This window comes from Eleutherodactylus coqui, chromosome 6 (genome assembly GCF_035609145.1).
Source record: "Eleutherodactylus coqui strain aEleCoq1 chromosome 6, aEleCoq1.hap1, whole genome shotgun sequence".
Taxonomy (NCBI): Eukaryota; Metazoa; Chordata; class Amphibia; order Anura; family Eleutherodactylidae; genus Eleutherodactylus; species Eleutherodactylus coqui.
In genome coordinates, this window is record NC_089842.1 from 205,166,276 (window position 1) to 205,187,699 (window position 21,424).

Sequence of the window (21,424 nt, forward strand, 5' to 3'; positions counted from 1 at the left end):
TTCTGCAGGCAATTGGGCCACATGTGGACCCAGCCTTAGACTATGTTTACACGTAATAGAAATGCTACGAATTTTCCGTGGCAAAATCCACATTTCCACAAAAGACACACAGTCAAGATTTACAGTGTGGATTTTAACTTGAAATCATCTAACACCCCTAAAGCTCCTTTTTGGATCAGCTCAGTGACCAGGATGGGCTTCTTCCCTGTACACCCCTCCTGCAGAAGACCCTCAAGCTTTAGGACTCTAAAGTCCAGAGAAGAGAGACCCCTTAATTCTTCAATCTGGCATTCCTAACAGGTGAGACGCAGGGGCGCATCTATTGAAGAGCCGCAGACTAGATTAGTAGGGATTACGGTCCCTTTACACACAGATGATCGCTCAAAATGCGTCAGAAACTAACAGTTCTGGACGATCATTTTGCATAGATATTAATGGGCTAAATCAGTCCTTTAGTACTTTATTGCAGGTGTTTAAAGAACAGCGGGTCGTCTGTTTTCTAAATACATTGCTATTCTCCAGTGGCCGTTATCAGCTCTGCCCGCGAGAACTCCGCATGCAGTCGATCTTATCTTATTGTCCTGAGAGACAAGGATTTCAATCGGACCTGAACTCAGCGATGAACGTAAAGTGCACGATGGGCACACTTTCAGGGCTCCTGCACACTAGCAAAGCGAAAGCGGGATGTGATTGACACCCCAATATCGCTCTCGCAATCCTTCTTGAAGCCCTGGATATGAGGTGTTTCCACAGGGAAACAGCCTCCCATCCCACCAGGGCTGAAGGAATCTTCTGCTGTGGTTATCACAGCCACAACAGGAGATACTGTTCTTCTCCCAATGTGTCCCATGGGGCCGGCGGCAGCAGCGCCGGCCCCATTGAAATCAATGGGAGATGATCGTGATCCTCTGCAGGGGACTCACCGTGACATGGGTTTTCAGAGGAAGGAAGGGGGGGGGGGGGGCTCTTGAAATATCAGAGGCAGCGCTGAGCTGTCATTCAATGCTGAGCACTGTGACCAATCAGAGGCAGCGCTTCAGTAGGCGGGGATTTTCAATCCAGAGCAGCAGAAGAGTGTCGGGATCTTCAGGAAGACGCGCCGCAGATGACAGCGCTTCCCAGGTGATGTTTTGTTTTTTTTCTCCAACAGATATTGATCATTTCCACTCGTGGAAAACAATGCTTCTTCTGGCTCCCACCTGTGTTGTATGGGGGAACAATGTGCAGAGCATTCTAGTGGATCAAGATCTGGCAACCGTGGATAACATTGCGGTCTGTTTTCCTTGTGAGAGTCCCTAGGTGTCTCCAGTGGATTTTGCTGAGCAACTGGGTAAAAATTCACATGTACTATGCAGATTTGATGTGGATTTCACTCCCTCAATTAAAGATATCAAATCTGCACAGAAAATTCTCAGCATGAAATTGACATTTAAAATGCACACTACAGATCAATTTAGGTTGGCTTTACACGGATGTATGCGCAATCGCAAAAAACCTTGGCGCAACACTTTTGTCTTTTTTTGCATGTATCGACATATCTTACTGTGTTTTGCCTGCAAGGCATGTTCATTTGCGTGCATAACACAAATGCACCGATGGAAATGCCTAGTCAGTTTCAGGTATTCCTGCGCAGTTACGTAGTCTTTCATGCATCTGCTTGCGTATTCATTTGCCCATCCCTATTGACTTATATGAGGGCCTTTGAGGCGCAAATACGTAGGGAAATTGAACACGCTCGATCTTTTATTGCGCCTCCGAAATGCACAGGCAAAATACGCATAATTGAAAAAAAACTAATTGAAATCAATGGGTTCTATTCACTGCGCATTGCATGCAAATACATCTGTGTGAAGCTGGCCTTAGAGTATGTTCCCACAGGATGGAAATGGTATGGGTTCTACCTATGTATTCCGCAGGGGCATGGCATATAGATGAGATTTTAACAAGTGAGCCATTTTTCTGATGTATGCGGACTGTGCCAGAAATGGTATCAGACGGTGCTTGGTCCTGTGGTTCAATATCAGATTCATTAGCAAATTTTCTAAACTTTGAAAGAATTACTCATTACACTTCATTAAAACAGTCAAACTTTTCAAAAAAAACATCACTAAAGAAAATTTGTCATAATAATCAGCTTTATTAATTATTGGTGGCAGGACACTGAGGATTTATTCACCCGCAAGCAGATCCGTTACAGGGATTTCTGCGGCAGTCCAATTCATCTGAATAGGGGGGTGGGGGAGGGGGTGGTTGCGAAAATCTAAGCACATGCCTCCAGAAAAACCCCATTCGTATAAGATGGAACCGATTTTCGGTTGCAGAAATACCTGCAATAAATCTGCCATGTGTGAATGTAACCTGATAAAAGGTCTACAGCATAAGACTTGCACGGTGCCGTCACATTCACTTCCACTGGGTCACGGGAGTCGAGGACTTTACATGTACAGATGTCTTCCCAGAAAATGTACAGCAGACATGTCCTCCCTCCCTCTGTGTCCAATAGCATCTTTTCGGGAGCATCTTTGTACACTAGTGTGATGTACAACATGAAGCAGTTTTTCCTGGTTCGTCTGACGATGTATCTACTCTTTATGCAGGCACCATACGAGAGTTTGTCCAACCCCGGTCATGCTAATGACACGGTATCCAAGATTTTCAAGCTTGTCCAATGTCACTCGTGGGGGCTCGTTAACAACATATTCTGCACTGAGGAAAACAAATAAAGACATTATTCCATACAGAAGTCAGAATTTGGGTTTTAGCTACTGTCAAAATAGTTTTTCTGTAAAGTTTTACATACAAGTGCTTCTCAAGCTGCCCCTGACAATTGTATTCTTAGGACACGGCTGTTCATGGCCCCCCCCAAGTTACAAGCCCCCTTCACTCTGTACGCATTTACTTTTCACAACCCTCCCCTATTACCAACTTTCTCCAAAGTCAATATTAAAATGAGTGCGGGTATAGTGTTTATTTGATTACTTCAGAATTTTTAGACTTTCTTATTTCTATCCCCTTGCACTGTGGAAATTAAGTTTCATGTATGTATCGTATTTTTCGCTCTATAAGACACTTTTTTGCCCCCCCAAAAGAGGAGGGGTGCAGGAAGGGGGTCAGTGCCTCCTCTAAAGTAAGTGTGCCGAAATTCAAGCTGGCCAGCACTATTGCAGGATCACACGTCCATCTGGGTCCGCCCCATAGCAGGGGAAGACAGCACTTCTTTCTCCTCTGCACTGCCGCCTGTATGCACTGCTGATTGGTGGTGAGCGCCGGCAGAACTGCTGCTGCTCCCTGCCTCCACCAATCAGCTTCCTCCCGCTGTACATGAACCCACTGCTCCTGCTGTGAAAGAGAAAGAAAAGACAAAAAAAGTGTCCCTCTGTCACCCAGTACCATCCCCCTGCACTGTCATCTAAAGTCCCTGGGTGAGCTCAAAATATTTTTTTCCTATTTTCCTAAAACCTGCATGCAGATCTGTTTTGCGCACCTTCTCGTCCGGAAAACAATTCCCAGCATGCTCTATTTTGCTGCGGATCCCGCAAAGACGGCTTCTATTGAAGTCCATGGAAGCCGTCTGATCTGCGGCAAACCCGCAACTCTTACTGCAGGCGTGCCGCGGATCCTGCAGGAAAGCAAGAGATTTAAAAAAATTAATAAATAAAAATCACTGCACATGTGTGGGGGCGTGCCCACATCCATGGAGGAGGAGACTGACGACCCACAGGCAACGCAAAGGATCCAGGATGGTAATGTCCTCATGCCACAGCAGGGCTCCCCCCACAGAATCAGACCCGCCTGTGGACATGAGGCCTTGAGGATTCAGTTTAGTCCTTGACTAAGGCCGTCTGCAGACGAGCGGGTCAGATTCTTGCCGCCGGACCTGAGCTGAGCGCCTGCAGGGACGAGCGCGTACTCACCCGCGCCCGGCGGCCCCGGCTCTTTCATGTGCCGGGGAGCCGGCGGCCGAGTGAGTGACGTTTCTGTGCGGGACATGCCGCGGTTTGTTTGCCCGTGTGCAGGCGGCCTAAATGCGAGTTGAATGATTACATTTGTTTAGAAATAAACATGATTGATCAGAATATATCATACTCCTTGACCAAAATAAAATCCCAACTTCGAAACCAGTCTTAACTACGCAATGTGATTAAATAAAAGAAGTAAAAATATATCTATATATATATATAAAACTGAATGTATGCGTGTCTGTCTGACTGTCCTTTATGCGCTACTACACCATTCATCTGATCGCCATGAAACTTTAGGAAGTTGTTGAGTACACTCCTGGGAAGATTACTGGCATAGTACATCTATCCTATGATAAATGGCGCGCGTGCGAGCGTCGTCGACAGTTACGACCCCCCCCACATAGATCGTTCGATTTCCATCATTGCCACTAATTCTCTCACTTCCCGATGTTGTAGAAACTTGAAATTTGGCACATGCATTGATTATGTCATAAATAGGAAAAGCTAATGAGTCCCAACTCGATTATTCAATTCTAAGTGCAAAAGAATTAGCGTCCAAAATTTACGTACAGAATCTAATTCTCTCGCTTCCCAATGTCATGGAAACTTGAAATTTGGCACGAGCATTGATCTATATATATATATAAAGACGAAAGCACCGACCGACCGACCGACCAAAAGTTCTCCAACTTCACGATGTCGTAGAAACATGAATTTTGGCACGAGCATAGATTATCTCCAAAATAGGAAAAGTAATTGGGTCCCAACTCGATTATTCAATTCTAGCGCAAAAGAATTAGCATCGAAATTTAACATACATAATCCAAATCTCTCACTTCCCAATGTCATAGAAACTTAAAATTTGGCACGGGCATTGAATATGTCATAAATAGGAAAAGTTAATAGGTCCCAACTTGATTATTCAATTCTATGCGCAAAAGAATTAGCGTCCAAATTTTACATACGGAATGTAATTTTCTCACTTTCCGGAGTTATAAAAACGTGAAATTTGGCACAAGCATTGATTATGTCATATATAGGAAAAGCTGATGGGTCCCAACTCGATTATTGAATTCTATGCGCAAAAGCATTAGCGTCCAAATTTTACGTACATAATGTAATTTTTTCAGTTTCCGGTGTCATAGAAACGTGAAATTTGGCACGAGCATTGATTATGTCATAAACAGGAAAAGGTAATGGGTCCCAACTTGATTATTTAATTCTAGCGCAAAAGAGTTAGCGTTGAAATTTTACGTACATAATCTAAATCTCTCACTTCCCAATGTCATAGAAACATGAAATTTGCCATAAGCATTAAAATATGTCATAAATAGGAAAAGTTAATGGGTCCCAACTCGATTGTTCAATTCTAGCACAAAAGAACGAGAGTCCATATTTTACGTACGGAATCTAATTCTCTCACTTCTTGGTGTCATAGAAACATGAAATTTGGAACGGGCATTGATTATGTCATAAATAGGAAAAGTTAATGGGTCCTACCTCGATTGTTCAATTCTAAGCACAAAAGAATTAGCCTCCACATTTTACGTACGGAATCTAATTCTCTCACTTTCCGATGTCATAGAAACTTGAAATTTGGCACGGGCATTGATTATGTCATAAATAGGAAAAGTTAATGGGTCCCAACTCAATTATTCAATTGTAAGCGCCAAAGAATTAGCGTCCAAATTTTACGTATGGAATCTAATTCTCTCACTTCCTGATGTCATTTTATATAAAGGAAACGTCGCATGGTTACCTCCACGTGGTGTTTCCTGGGTAATGCAGAGAACTATGCAAAATGGTGAACATATGTTTTTCCCGGTATCTCTAAAGTAACCACGACTTCATAAGATTTTCCGTGTGAACACCAGATAAACACCAGTACCAAATTAACTCGGGCGAAGCCGGGTATATCAGCTAGTATTTTATATATTCGACAGTATTTATTACACAATAGAACTTTTAGGCTGGGTTCACACGGGGCGCAATTGCCATAGAATTTCCGTGCAGACTTTCTGCACGAAAATTCCACCTGCGTCTTTTTATCTCGGGATTAGCCAGCAAAGTAGACGAGATTTGCAAAAACCTCGTTCACACGCTGTAGCCAATCCGTTGCAGACAACTCATGCTGAAATTGACATGCTGCGCGGAATTCAAAGACACGGCATGTCAATTCTTTCCCCGTTTCCGCGGCGGCCTCTCTCCTATTGGGAGAGATGGCCACAGTGGAATGCAGGCGGCTGCGGTTTTTGAAGCTGCATTTCTCCTGCGGAAATCTCGCGGTATTTCTGTGTGATCATTCCGCAAGATTTCGGTCCCGTGTGACCCCAGCCTTAAGCTGCTTAACAGAAAAAAAAAAAAAAAAAAAACACACTAGGTCAAGATTTGAATTTTTCAATATATTGATGACAATTTATAGAACTAAAGAAGATACAATAACCGCTTGCTTAATTCTATTAGTCTATGGCGCTGCACTGTAAAAGGAGTTTCTCACCACATATGGCAATGAACTGATTTTTTTGAGAATACCAGGAGAGATCTTGAACTTGACCATGCAAGTGTTCATGAGTTACTTCGTCATACTTTCCAATCAGATCTAATATCCCCCAAAAAAACGATCATTGTGAATATTGCCGATTTTTGTATTTTCCCCTTGAAAAGCTAAACCTAGAAGCTAAATACAAAGTAGTGTCCAGGATTCTTTGTAACACAGCTCACCATGTTTCTGCCTCACACTGTATCACATGGTGGAGATTCTTATCAATGCCATGTCCTTGTATCGATGCCTCAAGAGTCTTCCATAACAAGTAATTCTTAAATACTCTGAAAGGAACATCACTATTCACTATGGATGAAAATTATTCTCTAAAGTTATTAACCATATCAAATTCACTTTACTGTTACAGTCAGATGAACCAACAAGTTAGCGACCTAAAATAAAGCAGTTCTACTAACCTCAACAGAAATAATAAAACGATTCAACTAACTAAAACAAGCAATTCACTTCCAAACTCAACAAAACTGAACATGCGTGTTATTAGATTCTCACTGGTTAATGGAAATTCAAAAACGGATATTGCGATGGATGAGAGAAGGGATGATCGCGTGACTATCTCCAGATGTAAAAGTGACGCCGCAGACAGTGTTACCAGATTCTCAACACCATTTATTCCCAACCACAGGTTAAAAAAAAATCCCTGAAAATCTTCACTCATGTAAGGTTCCCCCAAGTTCATACACAAGAAACATACCAAGTTTAGAAATTAGTTGTCTATGAACAACTTATTTCATAAGAATGTACTCTTGCAAAAAAAAAAAAAAAAGAATTGTTTAAAATAATTTTAAAATTTGTAAATATTACAAAATTTTACATTTTTGCTTGCCTGGTCAAGACTCTATGGAAAATTGTAACTAAAAAGATAATTCAGCACTTAACAACAATCATTTAAGCCAATCAATGACACAGTTACCATCTAAAAAAAAAAAAAAAAAAAAAACAATTTGTCTATTTAATTTTGGTTTGGTAAGGCTACAAAAGATGCTTTGTCCAAGAACAATTTTCCTTGAAAGACAGTTCCCAAAAAGATCATACGTCTTTTGCCCGATGTCACTGAACATAGCTACGTTGAACAACTCTAATAGCCAACATTGACTAAAATGTGTTCGGCTGTGTCGATACAACAATCATTCACTCAACAGTCAGCCTACTTCCATCTACGTCTATGGACACCTTTAAAGCTCATTCATACGGAGTGATGATCGCTTAAAAAAAACAAACTAAAAAGCGATCGTTTGAGCGATAATCGTTGCGTCTAAACGTGCGGCCATCGTGCACTGCTGGCTGATCGTTAAATTCAGGCCAACCTAAAAAACATTGTGCGATCTTATCAGGAGTTCTCCGCAGGTAGTGCTGATAGCATTGTTTCCCATTGGAGAACAAAGGAGCTGAATGGAGATAATAGCTGGCTATTAACTGCATTCAGCTAAAGGCTTCATTTGCATGCTAATAAGCTATTCAGTAGCTGAGTAGCTACTTAATAGTTTATGCAAAATGATTGCTCAAAGCTGTCACTCAAACTGTCGTTTGAGCGATCATCGCTCCGTGTAAATGGGCCTTTAGGTATTGTAGCTCATGAAAGCAGCGGCACTGAATAGCACTGTTCTTCAGATAATCGCATGGATTCGTTAACCCTGTTGCCACTATACTAGCATGTAAGCAACTTCCACCCTCATCTACTGTCTCCTTCCCCTATGGATAGTAACCCCTCGTGTACAGTGTCCTCCATCCCTCTGTACCAATTTGTCACTCATTTATCTTTATTATACTTCCTTTATGTATTGTAAGTCCTTTTATTCAGTACTTCACCATCAAATTTAGAGTTTGGACACCATATTGTGAATTCACTGTTTGACGGAACACTAGTTGAGGGGTGGGGGGGGGGGGGCGTCAATAGAAGGTCCCAGACATCTCAGCAAATAAGCCAAGACTAGACCTATAGGTGAACAATATTTTCAGTATATTATATATTTATTACCATATACAGTGACAAAATATGAGCAAACGAATCTTACAAGTTATTTCCCAGCACAGTCCTTTTAACTGCTCCAAGTTGCGCCATTAACAGTGGATCAGAGCATTCATCCCCAACGATTGTCGGGCCAATTTCCTGTGCAACAAGAAAAACAAAAACATTTCTGCTGTAGGAAGAACAGTTTATGTAAGAACACATTCATATGCATATATAGAAACAGAGGGGTGATCAATCTGGTTTTATCGAGATTACCCCCCTGTGAAATCAAGAACATGCAAGACTTGTTGCAATGACTCAATGGCTTTCGGTCACAGTTATATTGAAGACTACCACAACAATTACCAACCTTAACAGTTTTTTCTTTTATAGACAAAAATGCTCCTAGCACTTTGCGAGAATGGCCAGAATTTTTGAGAAGGTCATACAGCTTTCTCCCCCTAGGCCAAAGGCATACAAGCGCATAAGAACTTGTCCCTGTTGCATCCACCAAAAAAAAACCCAAAAAACAGAGGTTTGGGTGAAGTTCCGTATGCCATCCGTTTGTGGCTCGTGTGTCCGTTCTTTTTATCAGCATGTCATCTGTTTTTCACGCTATCAAAAAAAAAAGAAAATACAAAAACTGGCCTAATTGTTTTTTTGGTTTTTTTGCATTTCCTAGTAACAGATTCATAAAATACGGACAGCAAACAGGTGGCATTCATGTGGGTTTTTTTGTTTGCATCCTGATTGACTTGATGCGATACTCGGGTAATTGGATCAGAGTTGTGTATTCTGCATTTTTTCAAGTGATCTGTGAAAATACTGATTTGCGATTTGCACATAGACTACGATGGGTCCAAGTGCCGGCCAACTCGTCCGCTTTAGAACCCACAGACTGAAAATAAGCTTGTATGGCTTTGTCCTTGTGCCAAAGCCACAGTGCCATATTTTTGGGCTGTATGCCCCATTACAGCCTTTTGAGGGTATTCAACATTCATAATTTTTCACAGTATGATAAAATAGTGGCCGATCAGAGGTTCCATCATAAATCCACCACAAAAAACCCAGGAAGAAACAGCACTGCAGCGCTTCCAGTAAAATGCCGGGCAGCTGAGCAGAAACCGAACAGCCCTCATAATAGTCAATGGGGACCCTTCGGCACTGTTCAGTTCCGTCATAAGATGGACCTGTTCGACTGCAGGGATTCCCCTTTCCTGATCCCCGAACGGAGCAGAAAAACTGAACCCCCACCGCAGATGTGAAAGCAGCCTTACCTATGTTATGGCTCTGTGCCTTTGGCCTTAGGGAAACATTAAGGGCTAACACCATTTTTTTTTTACTTAAAAGGGAATATATCACCTATATTTTCTTTACTAATTAAAACCAGATAGATTGGAAAAATGGAAAAATGTTTCACCATTTTCTAAATTTTCTCACTTTGGGGCTGCCATCTTATGGCCCCTTTTACACCAAATGAGAACCTCACGATTCTCATTTGGGTTTAAAAAAAATATGGGTCTCAAAAAAAAAGGAAAAAAAAAAAAGGATCCAAAAGTTTCAGAGAGTGTGTGTGTGTGTGTGTATGTATATATAATAAATGTACACACACACACAAACAGGGGGGGGGGGGATACGTTCCGTCAGGAATGAAAAAACAAGTCACCGAACCTTTAAAAAGTCATGGAAATCGTTCAGTGCATTAAACCTCTTGGAGATGATCTGTGTAAATGCAGTCAACTGGGAAATAATCAGTTTATTGTTTTACAAAGACACAGCTGTGAGCAGAGATACATTTGATAGCTGGGACCGATCCTATATACAGATGTTCCTAGCACGCACCCCGACACTGGAGAATTAGTAAAGCGACAGTGTGTCATAGATCATAACAACAGTTGTTTATTGCCAACTATAGGACAAAGTAGAAGTCACAGAGGGACGGCCATTTAGCCTCGGGTCAACCCTGTCTTCTCTCGAGGAGTCTTTATTCTAATCTATATAGCTATCTGTTTAGTTCCAGTTGCTTATATAGCACCAACATACTCCATAGCACTGTACAGAGGCTGTCAACATCCCCCCCCCCCCCCCCCCAATCTTCCTAACTGCTGGATTAAAGCACAGACAATATTTATTCCATAACTGCCCGAGTTCTTGTGCTGCAACATATTGCACCGGAGTTTGTTGTAAATGCCAGAATTTAGCATGAATCACGCGGGTCCATTCCAACCCCTACCAAGGGTGCAGGCTGGTGATGGTATGAACTATGGAGACCATTTTCATGACACATAAAAGACTGGATTCATGAGCAGAAGCGTATTTGTGATAGGTTTTTGTGTGCACTCCGGCGTATTTTATTGTACTTTTTTGTGCGTGCAAGTCATGTGCAAAAAAAAAAACCAAAACATGCGCGACGCCCTCAGTCATTGAAATGTCCAATCTGTTTGGTCAATGAGTTTAAGATGCGTTCTTTTCCTGCGAATGCACAGGAAAGTAGAGCATGCTGTGGGTTTTCCTTTGCATGACCGAATTGCACATGCCAAATATGGGAATGTGTACGAAACCCAGTTAAATCAATGGGTTCTATTTTCTATATATTGTGCGCGCAAATTTTTTCCTTTTGCAAATATGTCCATGTGAACCCGGCCTTAGGCTGCGTTTCCATGTGATGTGGTTTTGCAGCATTTGAATGGCATTTTGTAGGCATTTGAGAATCTATGCTCAAAAAGCAGCATTACAGCTGACACTCAATATCTACAACAGAATAACTCCATTCAATGGCTTTTCAGTGCAGAATCAACTGCAATAAGGATTGTGCTTACTGTGGATTTTGTACTTATTGTATGGAACCTACAGGGGGGCACAGAACAGGGAATACTACCACTGTCTGGGGTACCACAAGTATCCTTTTTACCATATGGGGCACTATAGATGGAGAGATTCTTGTAGAGGTGTGGAAAATGAAGATAGATTGCTAAAAAAAATTCAGGAGCCAAATATGTGTGTGTCATTCTGTAGAGACAAGTTGTGACTGGGAGAAGTAATCATGACAGTCTGGGCCAGATGAAGAAGAAAAGGAAAAGTGAAATCTTGAGTCAGAGGGGACATCACCTGTTATCACTGGAGGCAGTGGCACTGTATTTGATCATTGTATGGTGCTTTTTTCTTTTTATTAACACTACAGTGGTATGGAGTGATCAAAGGCTCATGATACTGTTACGCCCTCATATAGTGTTATTAGTGGAAATACTGATCTTTGTAGCAGTCACTAACAGTATGGTTGTACTAGTCAGTCCCTATATGGTGGTAGTATATGATTGTGGCATGTCCTTTTTTTCATTGTTCAGACATTAGTAGGTATGTAGAGTTCTGAGCTTTGTCGCAATGTTGCTGTGGAGAGCGCTCTACTTTATAGAAATGTTACCCCTGAAAATGACTTCTCGTACTATCACAACAACTGTTACCTTATGAGCATACACAGATCCAGGCTGAAATGTAATAATCTACACTAATTGTAAGACACTGCCCGATATGTTCCATTTGCAGTGAAGCCCTGATGTAGATAGCGGTAAGTGGCTTTGACCATCATTTGCTTTTTAACTCTTTAAAGTTTTTCCTTTCTTCCTTCCCATCTTCCAAGAGCCATATCCCATTTCATTTTTCCACTGACAGTGTCACATGACAGCTTGTTTTTGGTGGTCCGAGTTTTTTATTTTTTATTGTACCATTTAGGCCTTAGTCAGACGGGCGATTTTTCGCGCGATTTGCAGATCGCATGACGGATGCGCATCCGCAAATCGCGTGATCGGTGCGCGCAAGTCGCCCACAAATCGCCCGAAAATCTGCTCCTAGCCGCCTTTCATTAGAAACGGGCCGGAGCTGTCCAGCGCATTGCATGCAATGGAGACGGCAATACAGCCGTCTCCATTGAAAGCAATGCGCTGCGGGCGAGCCCGGGATGAATTGTCGGTAAGGGCTTAAATATATAAGCCCTTCCCTGCAATCCATCCTAAAATGTGTTAAAATAAAAAAAAATTGTATACTCACCTTCTGCCGGCAGCCGGAGCTCCGCGTGGCCGTCCTGCAGTGGGTGTGAAGGGGGTGTGAGTCAGACCTGCCCCCTGATTGGCTCAGCGCTGAGCCAATCAGAGGCATGCCTCACTCACACCCATTCATGAATGGATGTGAGTCAGACCTGCCCCTGATTGGCTCAGCGCTGAGAGGCAGCAGTCACTCAACCATTCATGAATTCATGAATGGGGTGTGTGAGTGTTTTCAGCCTCTGATTGGTCAGGGCTGTGACCAATCAGAGGCAGATCATTCAGCAGGCGGGGATTTTAAAGCCCCGCCGGCTGAATAGTGCCGAGAAGCAGTTCAGGAGAACTGACAGCGGCCGCGGCTGGACTCCGGCTGCAGCGGAAAAGTGAGTATACAATTTTTTTTTATTTTAACACATTTTAGGATGAATTGCAGAGAAGGGCTTATATATTTAACCCCTTCCCGACAATTCATCCCACGCACGCCGGCAGCCCATTGCTTTCAATGGAGCGGCAGTATTGCCGGCTCCATTGAATTCAATGGGCAAACATCGTTCTTCTCTGCCACAGCTGTTACAGCTGTGGCAGAGAAGAATGATTTGTCTTCTATATGTTCTCAATGGGGTCGGCGCTGCTGCCGCCGGCCCCATTGAGCGCATATACAGAAGAGAACAGGAATCGCAGATCGCAGATAGGTGCGATCTGCGATTTCTGTTCTATAATTAATCGGACGAGCGCATAAAAAGCGCTCATGTGTCCGATACCATTGCAAAGCAATGGTTTTATAAAATCGCCGGACGCATGCGCAAATCGCGGCTAAAAACGCCCGTCTGACTAAGGCCTTAATGTACCATATAAGACCATTCTCACACAACCGGATTTAAAACTGCCGTGATCGGCGGTAAAATGTGGGCATTAAAAGGCATGCATTTTTGAGTTTTCCTTTACACTCGCAGCATCCTCTATTTTACCACAGAATCCGCACAGACGGCCTTCATTGATGTCAATGGAGGTGTGCGACCCCGCAGCCCTTTACGTAATTAGCACTGCATATGAGCTGCAGATACCCATGTCATCGCTTAGCGACGGAGGCAAATAAAAATCTGGAAAAAAAAGCTGTACTATGCATCACCGCCTGTGAGCCTCGGCGGTTATACACAATACAGTAAGGTTAGGTTCACACGGGGCGGAAATCTCGCGGTTTGGCCGCAGTTAAAAAACGCAAGATTTCTGCCGGGAGAAGCACTGCTTCAAAAGCCGCGGCACTTAGCTGCGGGTTTTAAAGTGGCCCGGCCACTCGCTCTTCCGCTGCGGCCGGTGCTTCCATAGAGGAGAGCGTGGCCACAGCGGAAGAAGAAAAAAAATGAACATGCTGCAGCCAGCGAATCCACGCCATAGCGCCAGCTTCAGCCGTGGCGGATTTGCCATCCGGGGGGACGAGATTTCTGAGAAATCTCGTCCACATGGCTGGCTAATCCCGGGATTAGCGGCTGCAGGCGGATTTGCCGCGGTGAAATTCCGGACGGCAAATCCGCCCCGTGTGAACCCAGCCTAAAGGATTGTATGCAGGGTCACCGGCCGGGCTCGCAGCTGGAATCTGCTGCGGGCCTCCTAGAATCTGACCGCTCGTGTGAACCCAGCCTAATGTATTAAAATTTTAGGGTTTTTTCATACATTTTAAAAATCCACGCGCTGCAGAGAGAATCTGAATGTAAATTGATCTTTTCTGCGGATTTTAAATCCACAGCATCTCAATTTATGCAGGTGAAAAAAAAATCTGCAAAACAAAAAATGCTGTGAATTTTTTTTCGCAACCTGTGAACATATCCTTAACATCTTTTTGTGGAGTATAAAACAACCACAATTGAGCGCATGCAGTGAATTTTTCGGGTTCCGTTTTTATAGTGTTCGCAGTGAGGTATTAATATTTCAGCTCTATTTGCTTAATTTTTTGCTGGGCATCCGTTTTTTTCTCAATAGTAAATAATACCAATGAATGCAAATCCAGATGAAATACGAATGAACCATCGATGTGTCCGCATTTTAATTATGAAACCAACGACTCTCAATGGTTTCCTTCACATTGAGGCCTCGGGCGATGTTTCGCAGCGATTTGCGCATGCGATCGCCGATTTTATAGAACCATTGCTTTGCAATGGTATCGGACACATGACCGCTTTTTATGCGCTTGTCCGATTAATTATAGAACAGAAATCGCAGATCGCACCTATCTGCGATTCCTGTTCTCTTCTCTTTATGCGCTCAATGGGGCCGGTGGCAGCAGTGCCGACCCCATTGAGAACATATAGAAGACAAATCATTCTTCTCTGCCACAGCTGTAACAGCTGTGGCAGAGAAGAACGATGTTTGCCCATTGAATTCAATGGAGCCGGCAATACAGCAGGTTCCACTGAAAGCAATGGGGCTGCCGGCGTGCGCGGGATGAATTTTCGGGAAGGGCTTAAAAATATAAGCCCTTTCCTGAAAATCTTCAAAAAATGTGTAAAAAGTAAAAATAAATAAATATATATATATATATATATACACATATACATATACATATACACTCACCTTGTCCCCGCAGACGGAGTTCAGCCGCGGCCGGCCGGCAGTTCTCCTGAACTGCTCTGAGTAGTATTCAGCAGGCTCCATTGAATTCAATGCGCTGGACAGCTCCGGCCCGTTTCAAAGGAAACGCGGCTAGGAGCAGATTTTTCGGCCCCGGTCACGCGATTTGCGGCTGCGCATCCGTCATGCGATCCGCAAATCGCGGCAAAAAAACGCCCGTGTGATTGAGGCCTAACGATGATTTCACTCATGCGATGTTGCATTTTTTAAATTTTTTTTTAAAATCTCCAATGTTTCCGTATGGTGCCTCCTTTTTATTGCATCAACATTAGAAACTCCTATTTACTTCTGCGCGAAAAAAATGGCAAAATCACGTGAAAAAAATGTCAGAATATTGCAAGTGATGTTTTTGTGAGAAAAAGCAGCGCTGACGCTCAAAAGTCACAGGAAAAGTCACAATTTTTCTCATGGCAATTATCGCCAGTTAAATACCCTTGTCTGAAAGCAGCCTAAAGGCTCCTCCTTCACACTGGCCATCTCGATATCACCGCGAGAAAGTTGCAGCAAAATTGCAACTTTTTTCCTGTGACTTTTGACACTTGCGCTTTTCTTGCACGTTTTTTTTCATGCGATTTTGCCACGATTTTTTTATGTGAAAGTCAAATAGGACTTTGTGATGTTAAAGACGCATCGCATGAAAATTGCAATTTTCATTTGCGAGGTTTTCTCTCCTGCAGGGCTGCGTGAAAAAAAATATTACATTGCAGCATTTCCTTTTTTTTTTTGTGATATCGCCTATTGTTTTCAATGGGTCGGCGGTAACAGTAGCAGCATCGACCCATTGAAACCAGTGGGGGAAGATGGCGATTCTGTGCCGCGGCTGTGCTTATCGCCCTCGCTAGTGTGCAGAAGCCATTAGGCGATAAAATGGTGCGATGCGAGAGAGAGTAAAAACGCTGTATTATGAAACAAATGATTTTCAATGGTTTCCTTCACATTTGCGATGTTTTCATTTCTGTGATATTAAGGTGGCGGGGGGGGGGGGGGGGGGTGGAAAAAAAAAATCCCACACAGTCTGCCCTATCTTTTTGCATTTTGCGATTTTTTATTTTTATTGCCCGTATCTCCCTAAGCAGAAATGTAAAAACGGCATCGCGCTTCTACATTCACGTTTCCTGCCGGTGCCATTTTTAATTTGTTCACAGCAAATAGGCGCGTTTTCTGCGATATTTGAGAAATATAGGATACGCTGCAGTTTTCGGTCTTGTAGGAGGAGGAAAAATGCGTGCGTAAATTAACCCATTGGAAACAACGGGCTAACACACCGCACGTGTTCTGTGTTGGATTCACACGGACGTATGTGTGCAGCGTGTAACGCGCACAATACGCAGAGAACAGAACTCATTCATTTCAATGGGTTCATTTGAACTCGCAACCCCCCCCCCCCCCAAAAAAAAAACACAGTATGATCTATTTTCCTGCGCACTAAAATAGCACATATTAAACTCATTACACTACTTGCCCCTTTCAGTGTATACAGTAAAACATGCACATGCGCACGCAAATATGCAATGCAATGCTCTCAGCACAAACGTGTGCAAAAATGCGCTTATGGATTTTTTACCTACCTCACCACGGCCGATCACTTGTTGCTGTGACCAATCCCTAGCCTTAGTGTTACTACGGCGCAGATCATGGGTAGACCGCAGCGATCACGTGCGGATGATAAGAGTCCTTGTACCCAAGAGTGAGCGAAGACCAGAGTAACGTGGACCAAGGAGGGACAAGCATATGGGGAGGTCAGTAGTCTGGGTTTTATTTTGCAGTATAAAGAAAGGCCTGTAGTACTGAGTAGGGGTATTATTAAAAAAGAGGGAATAAGAGGGGCATCTTAAAAGCGTGGGGTCATAAAGTGGGTATTATTACTGAATGAGGGCATAAAGGGGGCATTATTACTGTGTGGCAGCATACAAGAGAACACTTTACTGTGTGAGGGGTACTAAAAGAGGTACCTACAGGGAGTGAAAAATGGGGACAACTACCATACTACTGTGTGGGGCACCATTGGTGGCATTATTACTATCTGGGGCACTACAGATGGGGAGATTGTGTAGAGATGTGGAAAGCATAAGGCCGGTGAGTCATGACCATAAGAAGTCATCATGGTGGCCTTGGCTGAATGGACAAGTGGAAGTGAACGACTTCTCATACAAGTTCGGTTCTGGTGCCATATTTATGTATGGAGTTTGGCTCTGTACATTACATCTTGGTTCTGATACTGTATTTATGTTAGAAGCTTGGTTCTGGTGCCATAGTTATGTACCGAACTTGGTTCTGTATGTTACATGCTTGGTTCTGGTACTGTATTTACGTTAGGAACTTGGTTTTAAGTACTGAGTTTGGTACTGTATGTTACATGCTTTGTTCTGGTACTGTACTCATGTTGGGAGCTTTATTCTGGTGCTGCGTTTCTTGACTGAACTAAGTTCTGGTGCTGTATTGCTCAGCACACACAGGTGGCACCAGAACCAAGTTCGTAACATTAATATGAGCTTGGTTTTGGTCTTGTGTCTCTGTACTGAGCTTGCTTCTGGCATCTTGTCCTGTTTACAAGCTTGGTTCTGGTACTGTTTTTATGTTATGTCCTTTGCTCTAGTATTAATGATAATTAATATAATTGTGTTGTTTGAAAATAAGTTTAGGAAATTCTCTTCACCGATCTGCACTGTGGGCAGCTTGTCAGGCAACCAGGGAATCTATTGAAAAATTGAAACCAGCTCCTCTTCTAAGGGGTTATTCGTATTAAGGAAACCCCCAGTCATCAGGTTCACCATGCCTTAAAATAAGAAGTCAGCCATACCTAACCTAACCTAACATTAAAGACTGAACCCATCTACAAATAAGCTGCAGCAACCAAAGTGATCAGCGATCATGGGTGAGCGCCATCTCTGGCCGCTACAGTAGGTTTTCGAGACGTCACAGCTGACAAAGTAAACAGACAGAAGACCAGAGTCGGAGGTGAAGGAAGAACGGGGAGAAATAACTCCTCATTTCTTAATTTAATACATGGGGGAACTGGTTCCCTTAAAGGGGTTGTCCCGCGGCAGCAAGTGGGTCTATACACTTCTGTATGGCCATATTAATGCACTTTGTAATGTACATTGTGCATTAATTATGAGCCATACAGAAGTTATCAAAAGTTTTTCACTTACCTGCTCCGTTGCTGGCGTCCTCGTCTCCATGGTTGCCGTCTAATTTTCGCCGTCTAATGGCCAAATTAGACGCGCTTGCGCAGTCCGGGTCTTCTTCTCTTCTCAATGGGGCTCCGTGTAGCTCCGCCCCGTCACGTGCCGATTCCAGCCAATCAGGAGGCTGGAATCGGCAATGGACCACACAGAAGAGCTGCGGTCCACGGAGGTAGAAGATCCCGGCGGCCATCTTCAACCGGTAAGTAAGAAGTCACCGGAGCGCGGGGATTCAGGTAAGCACTGTCCGGTGATCTTTTTTAACCCCTGCATCGGGGTTGTCTCGCGCCGAACGGGGGGTGGGTTTGAAAAAAAAAAACCCGTTTCGGCGCGGGACAACCCCTTTAACTAGGACAACCCCTTTAAGGCCGGATACACACGTGTGTATGTGTATTTGCGAGTGCATAGGAGCAACATTTTTTACAGAATGAATGTTTGTTTTTTTTTAAATGCGATCATTAGCTATTAGTTCTATTCACTGTGTATTGTGTGCTCAAATTTCGCGTATACAAATAGACTTGCGTGAAGCCGTCCTTAGGCCCTCTGTCCACGGGCGTTGCGGTATGCCGCGGCAGAGATCCGCCGCCCGGGAGCAGGAGCCGGCAGAGGGATCTCCGCAGTCAAGCCTATCTGACTGATAGGCTGACCGCGGAGAACCGTGGCAATTCGCAGCATGCTGCGAATTGCCGTCCGCGAGCGGAAAATCGCAATGATTCTCTGCTCATGGGCCGGCGCTTTCCATAGCAACGCACCGATCAAAATAGCAAATAGTGAATTATGCAGTGCTTCACACACCTCCCTGCGTAGTCCCGTTGATTTCTATGGGGCCTTTGGGTGCACAGACTCAAAGTCCCCATAGAAGTCTATAGGGGGAGGGCGCAATTCTATGAAAAATAAAACATATAGAACCCCGCCATTTAAACCGCCTGCTATTTGTGAACATGTCCAGTAAAGCAAAATATGCCAATATGTGCGAAAAAAATCCTAGTACATCACGTGAATACATTGCACAGAGGCAGGCGCAAAGATGCATATGCCTGCGAGAAGGAGCCCTAACATAATGCAAGCTGCAGTTCACAATAAGCGTTACATAGATGGCAGACAGTAACGAGAACAAGACAGCGGCATGCAGGTGGGCACACGTGGGTGCAGCGGCGGGTGAGTGATGGCTGGGCAGGTGACCATAATGAGGATGCACGGATGGAGGTGCGCTCACCATGCGGATCTGGGTGCTGATCAGTATATAGGGCATGCTGCCTCCCGCCGCTGCCGCTGCTCGCTCTCAGCTGCCAACTCTCAGTCTCGGGCGGCACCATCTATACTATTGACCTTCTGCACCGTGACCTGCCTCCGCGTCTCCACCAATAGCAGGGCTAAGACTCCGTGACGTCATGGGGGCGTCTCCGGAAGTGTGAGAAGTAATCTGCATGCTTGCTGGAATTGTGACTCAGCCGACCCAAACAACCAATCAGGTTGTGAATCGAGCAGAAGTGTTGTGGAATATAGATATATGCCCCCGCTGGTGACATATACGGCTGCAGCCCCATTAGGGGGCGCTGTTGCTTTCTCACATGTCAGCTGACCACCATTCTTATGTGATTTCCTCAGTGTAGTGTGAGCCCAGTGTTTTGAGGTTATGTGAAGTTAGGTTGCACTCACATGTCAGTCTGGGATGGGATGGAATTATAATGCCACAAGTTGTGGTAAATTCCACACCCAAATCCTCAGGCTATCTCAGTGCGAAATGGCAGATGGCTTGCCTGCGATTCCTTATCACATTGCGCAGTTATAGATATGCTAATTTTGGTCGCCTGCACACAGGCGGATTTGCATTGCAGAATTCCGGATTACCCAGCAAATGCCACTTCATAGCATGCTATGGAAAGACACAATTTCCTGTCCACGAGCGGAAATCTATTGCAATTTTCCACTTCCGGAGGAGAAATCGTGGCATGCTGCGATTCTGTGCAGACGGCTTCCATTGAAATCAATGGAAGCCATCTGCCCTGCGACCCTTTTGCAGCGATCATTGCAGAAAAGTCACGGGATCCGCGTCACCACCTAGCAATGGTGCAGCATAATCAGTACCGCACATGTGCGCCGGTCGGCACATCCACAGCACAGATTAGTAGACTGCGGACAGGTACACGGGGGTCACTGGCTGGGGACAGGGTTGGATATTGCTGCGGTCTCCCACATGGGGAATCCGACCCTTGCCGTGTGCAGACGGCCTTTGGCGTGAAGTTCCGCAGCTGCAGATTTGGCTGTGTTCTGCCGCGTAGTTCCTTTACGTGTGAAAAGTCCCTTCTAATTCCATCTCTCTGTTCCATTTTTGGAGCAAAGAAAATAAATGAAAACTGAAAAAAAAGAAATAAACGGATTTTTTATTTTTTCTTCCATTGATTTCAAGGGGTTTAGGGAAAAAAAGACAGCTTGCTTCAGTCATGTTAGGCCTCATGCACACGGCAGGTCCCAATTCTGCCTGCGGAATCTGACCCTGACCATGGCGGGTGACCCCTGCGTACCTGTCGTCTTCTTTGTTGGCATCTGCACGGACCTCTCTTCTTCTGACTTCTCTATACTGTGGATGGTCTGCACGGCTCGCCATCGGACATGAGCAGTACAGATTTTAAAAAACTCCTGCTTTTCACACGGAATCAGCGGCCCATCCGCAATGTCAATGGAAGCCGTCCATGTGGGAACCGCAGGAAAATAGATCATGCTGCGATTTTTCATCCGCGAGCGAAAAATGCAATTGGTTTCTGCTCGTGTGCATAAAGAATCATTTTTCCATAGCATGCTATGGAGGATTATAGCTGCATAGCCCCGGAGGCGGACTCCAGACCCAGACTCCGCAGCAAAAATCCGCCCGTGTGCATGAGGCCTTAGTTTCAGATTTTTTAACGGAGCAAATAGCGCGGCAGATGATGTTTTTTTCACTGCGTCTTACAAAGGAATGCCGCTTCGTGGAAAGGGGTTCGCTTAAATGCAACATCATGTGCCCAATTTATACCAGAATTTTGACACAAAAGTTGTCCTAAACTAAGCCATCTAATAGGTGGTATAAACATAGTTGCAACTGTTCTAAAGCTGCGCCACATTTA

The 21,424-nt window shown here is 44.1% G+C and overlaps 1 protein-coding gene across 1 annotated transcript; it reads right to left on the bottom strand.

Moving 5' to 3' along the window:
* Positions 1–2,117: 2,117 nt before the first annotated feature.
* GCHFR (GTP cyclohydrolase I feedback regulator) lies at positions 2,118–19,689 on the bottom strand. The gene is made up of 3 exons (XM_066608650.1): positions 19,537–19,689; positions 8,538–8,632; positions 2,118–2,706 (listed from the first exon to the last, which is right to left on the bottom strand). Exons 1-3 carry the CDS (start codon positions 19,570–19,572, stop codon positions 2,583–2,585), a joined length of 255 nt encoding a protein of 84 aa, XP_066464747.1. The 5' UTR covers positions 19,573–19,689; the 3' UTR covers positions 2,118–2,582.
* Positions 19,690–21,424: the final 1,735 nt, after the last annotated feature.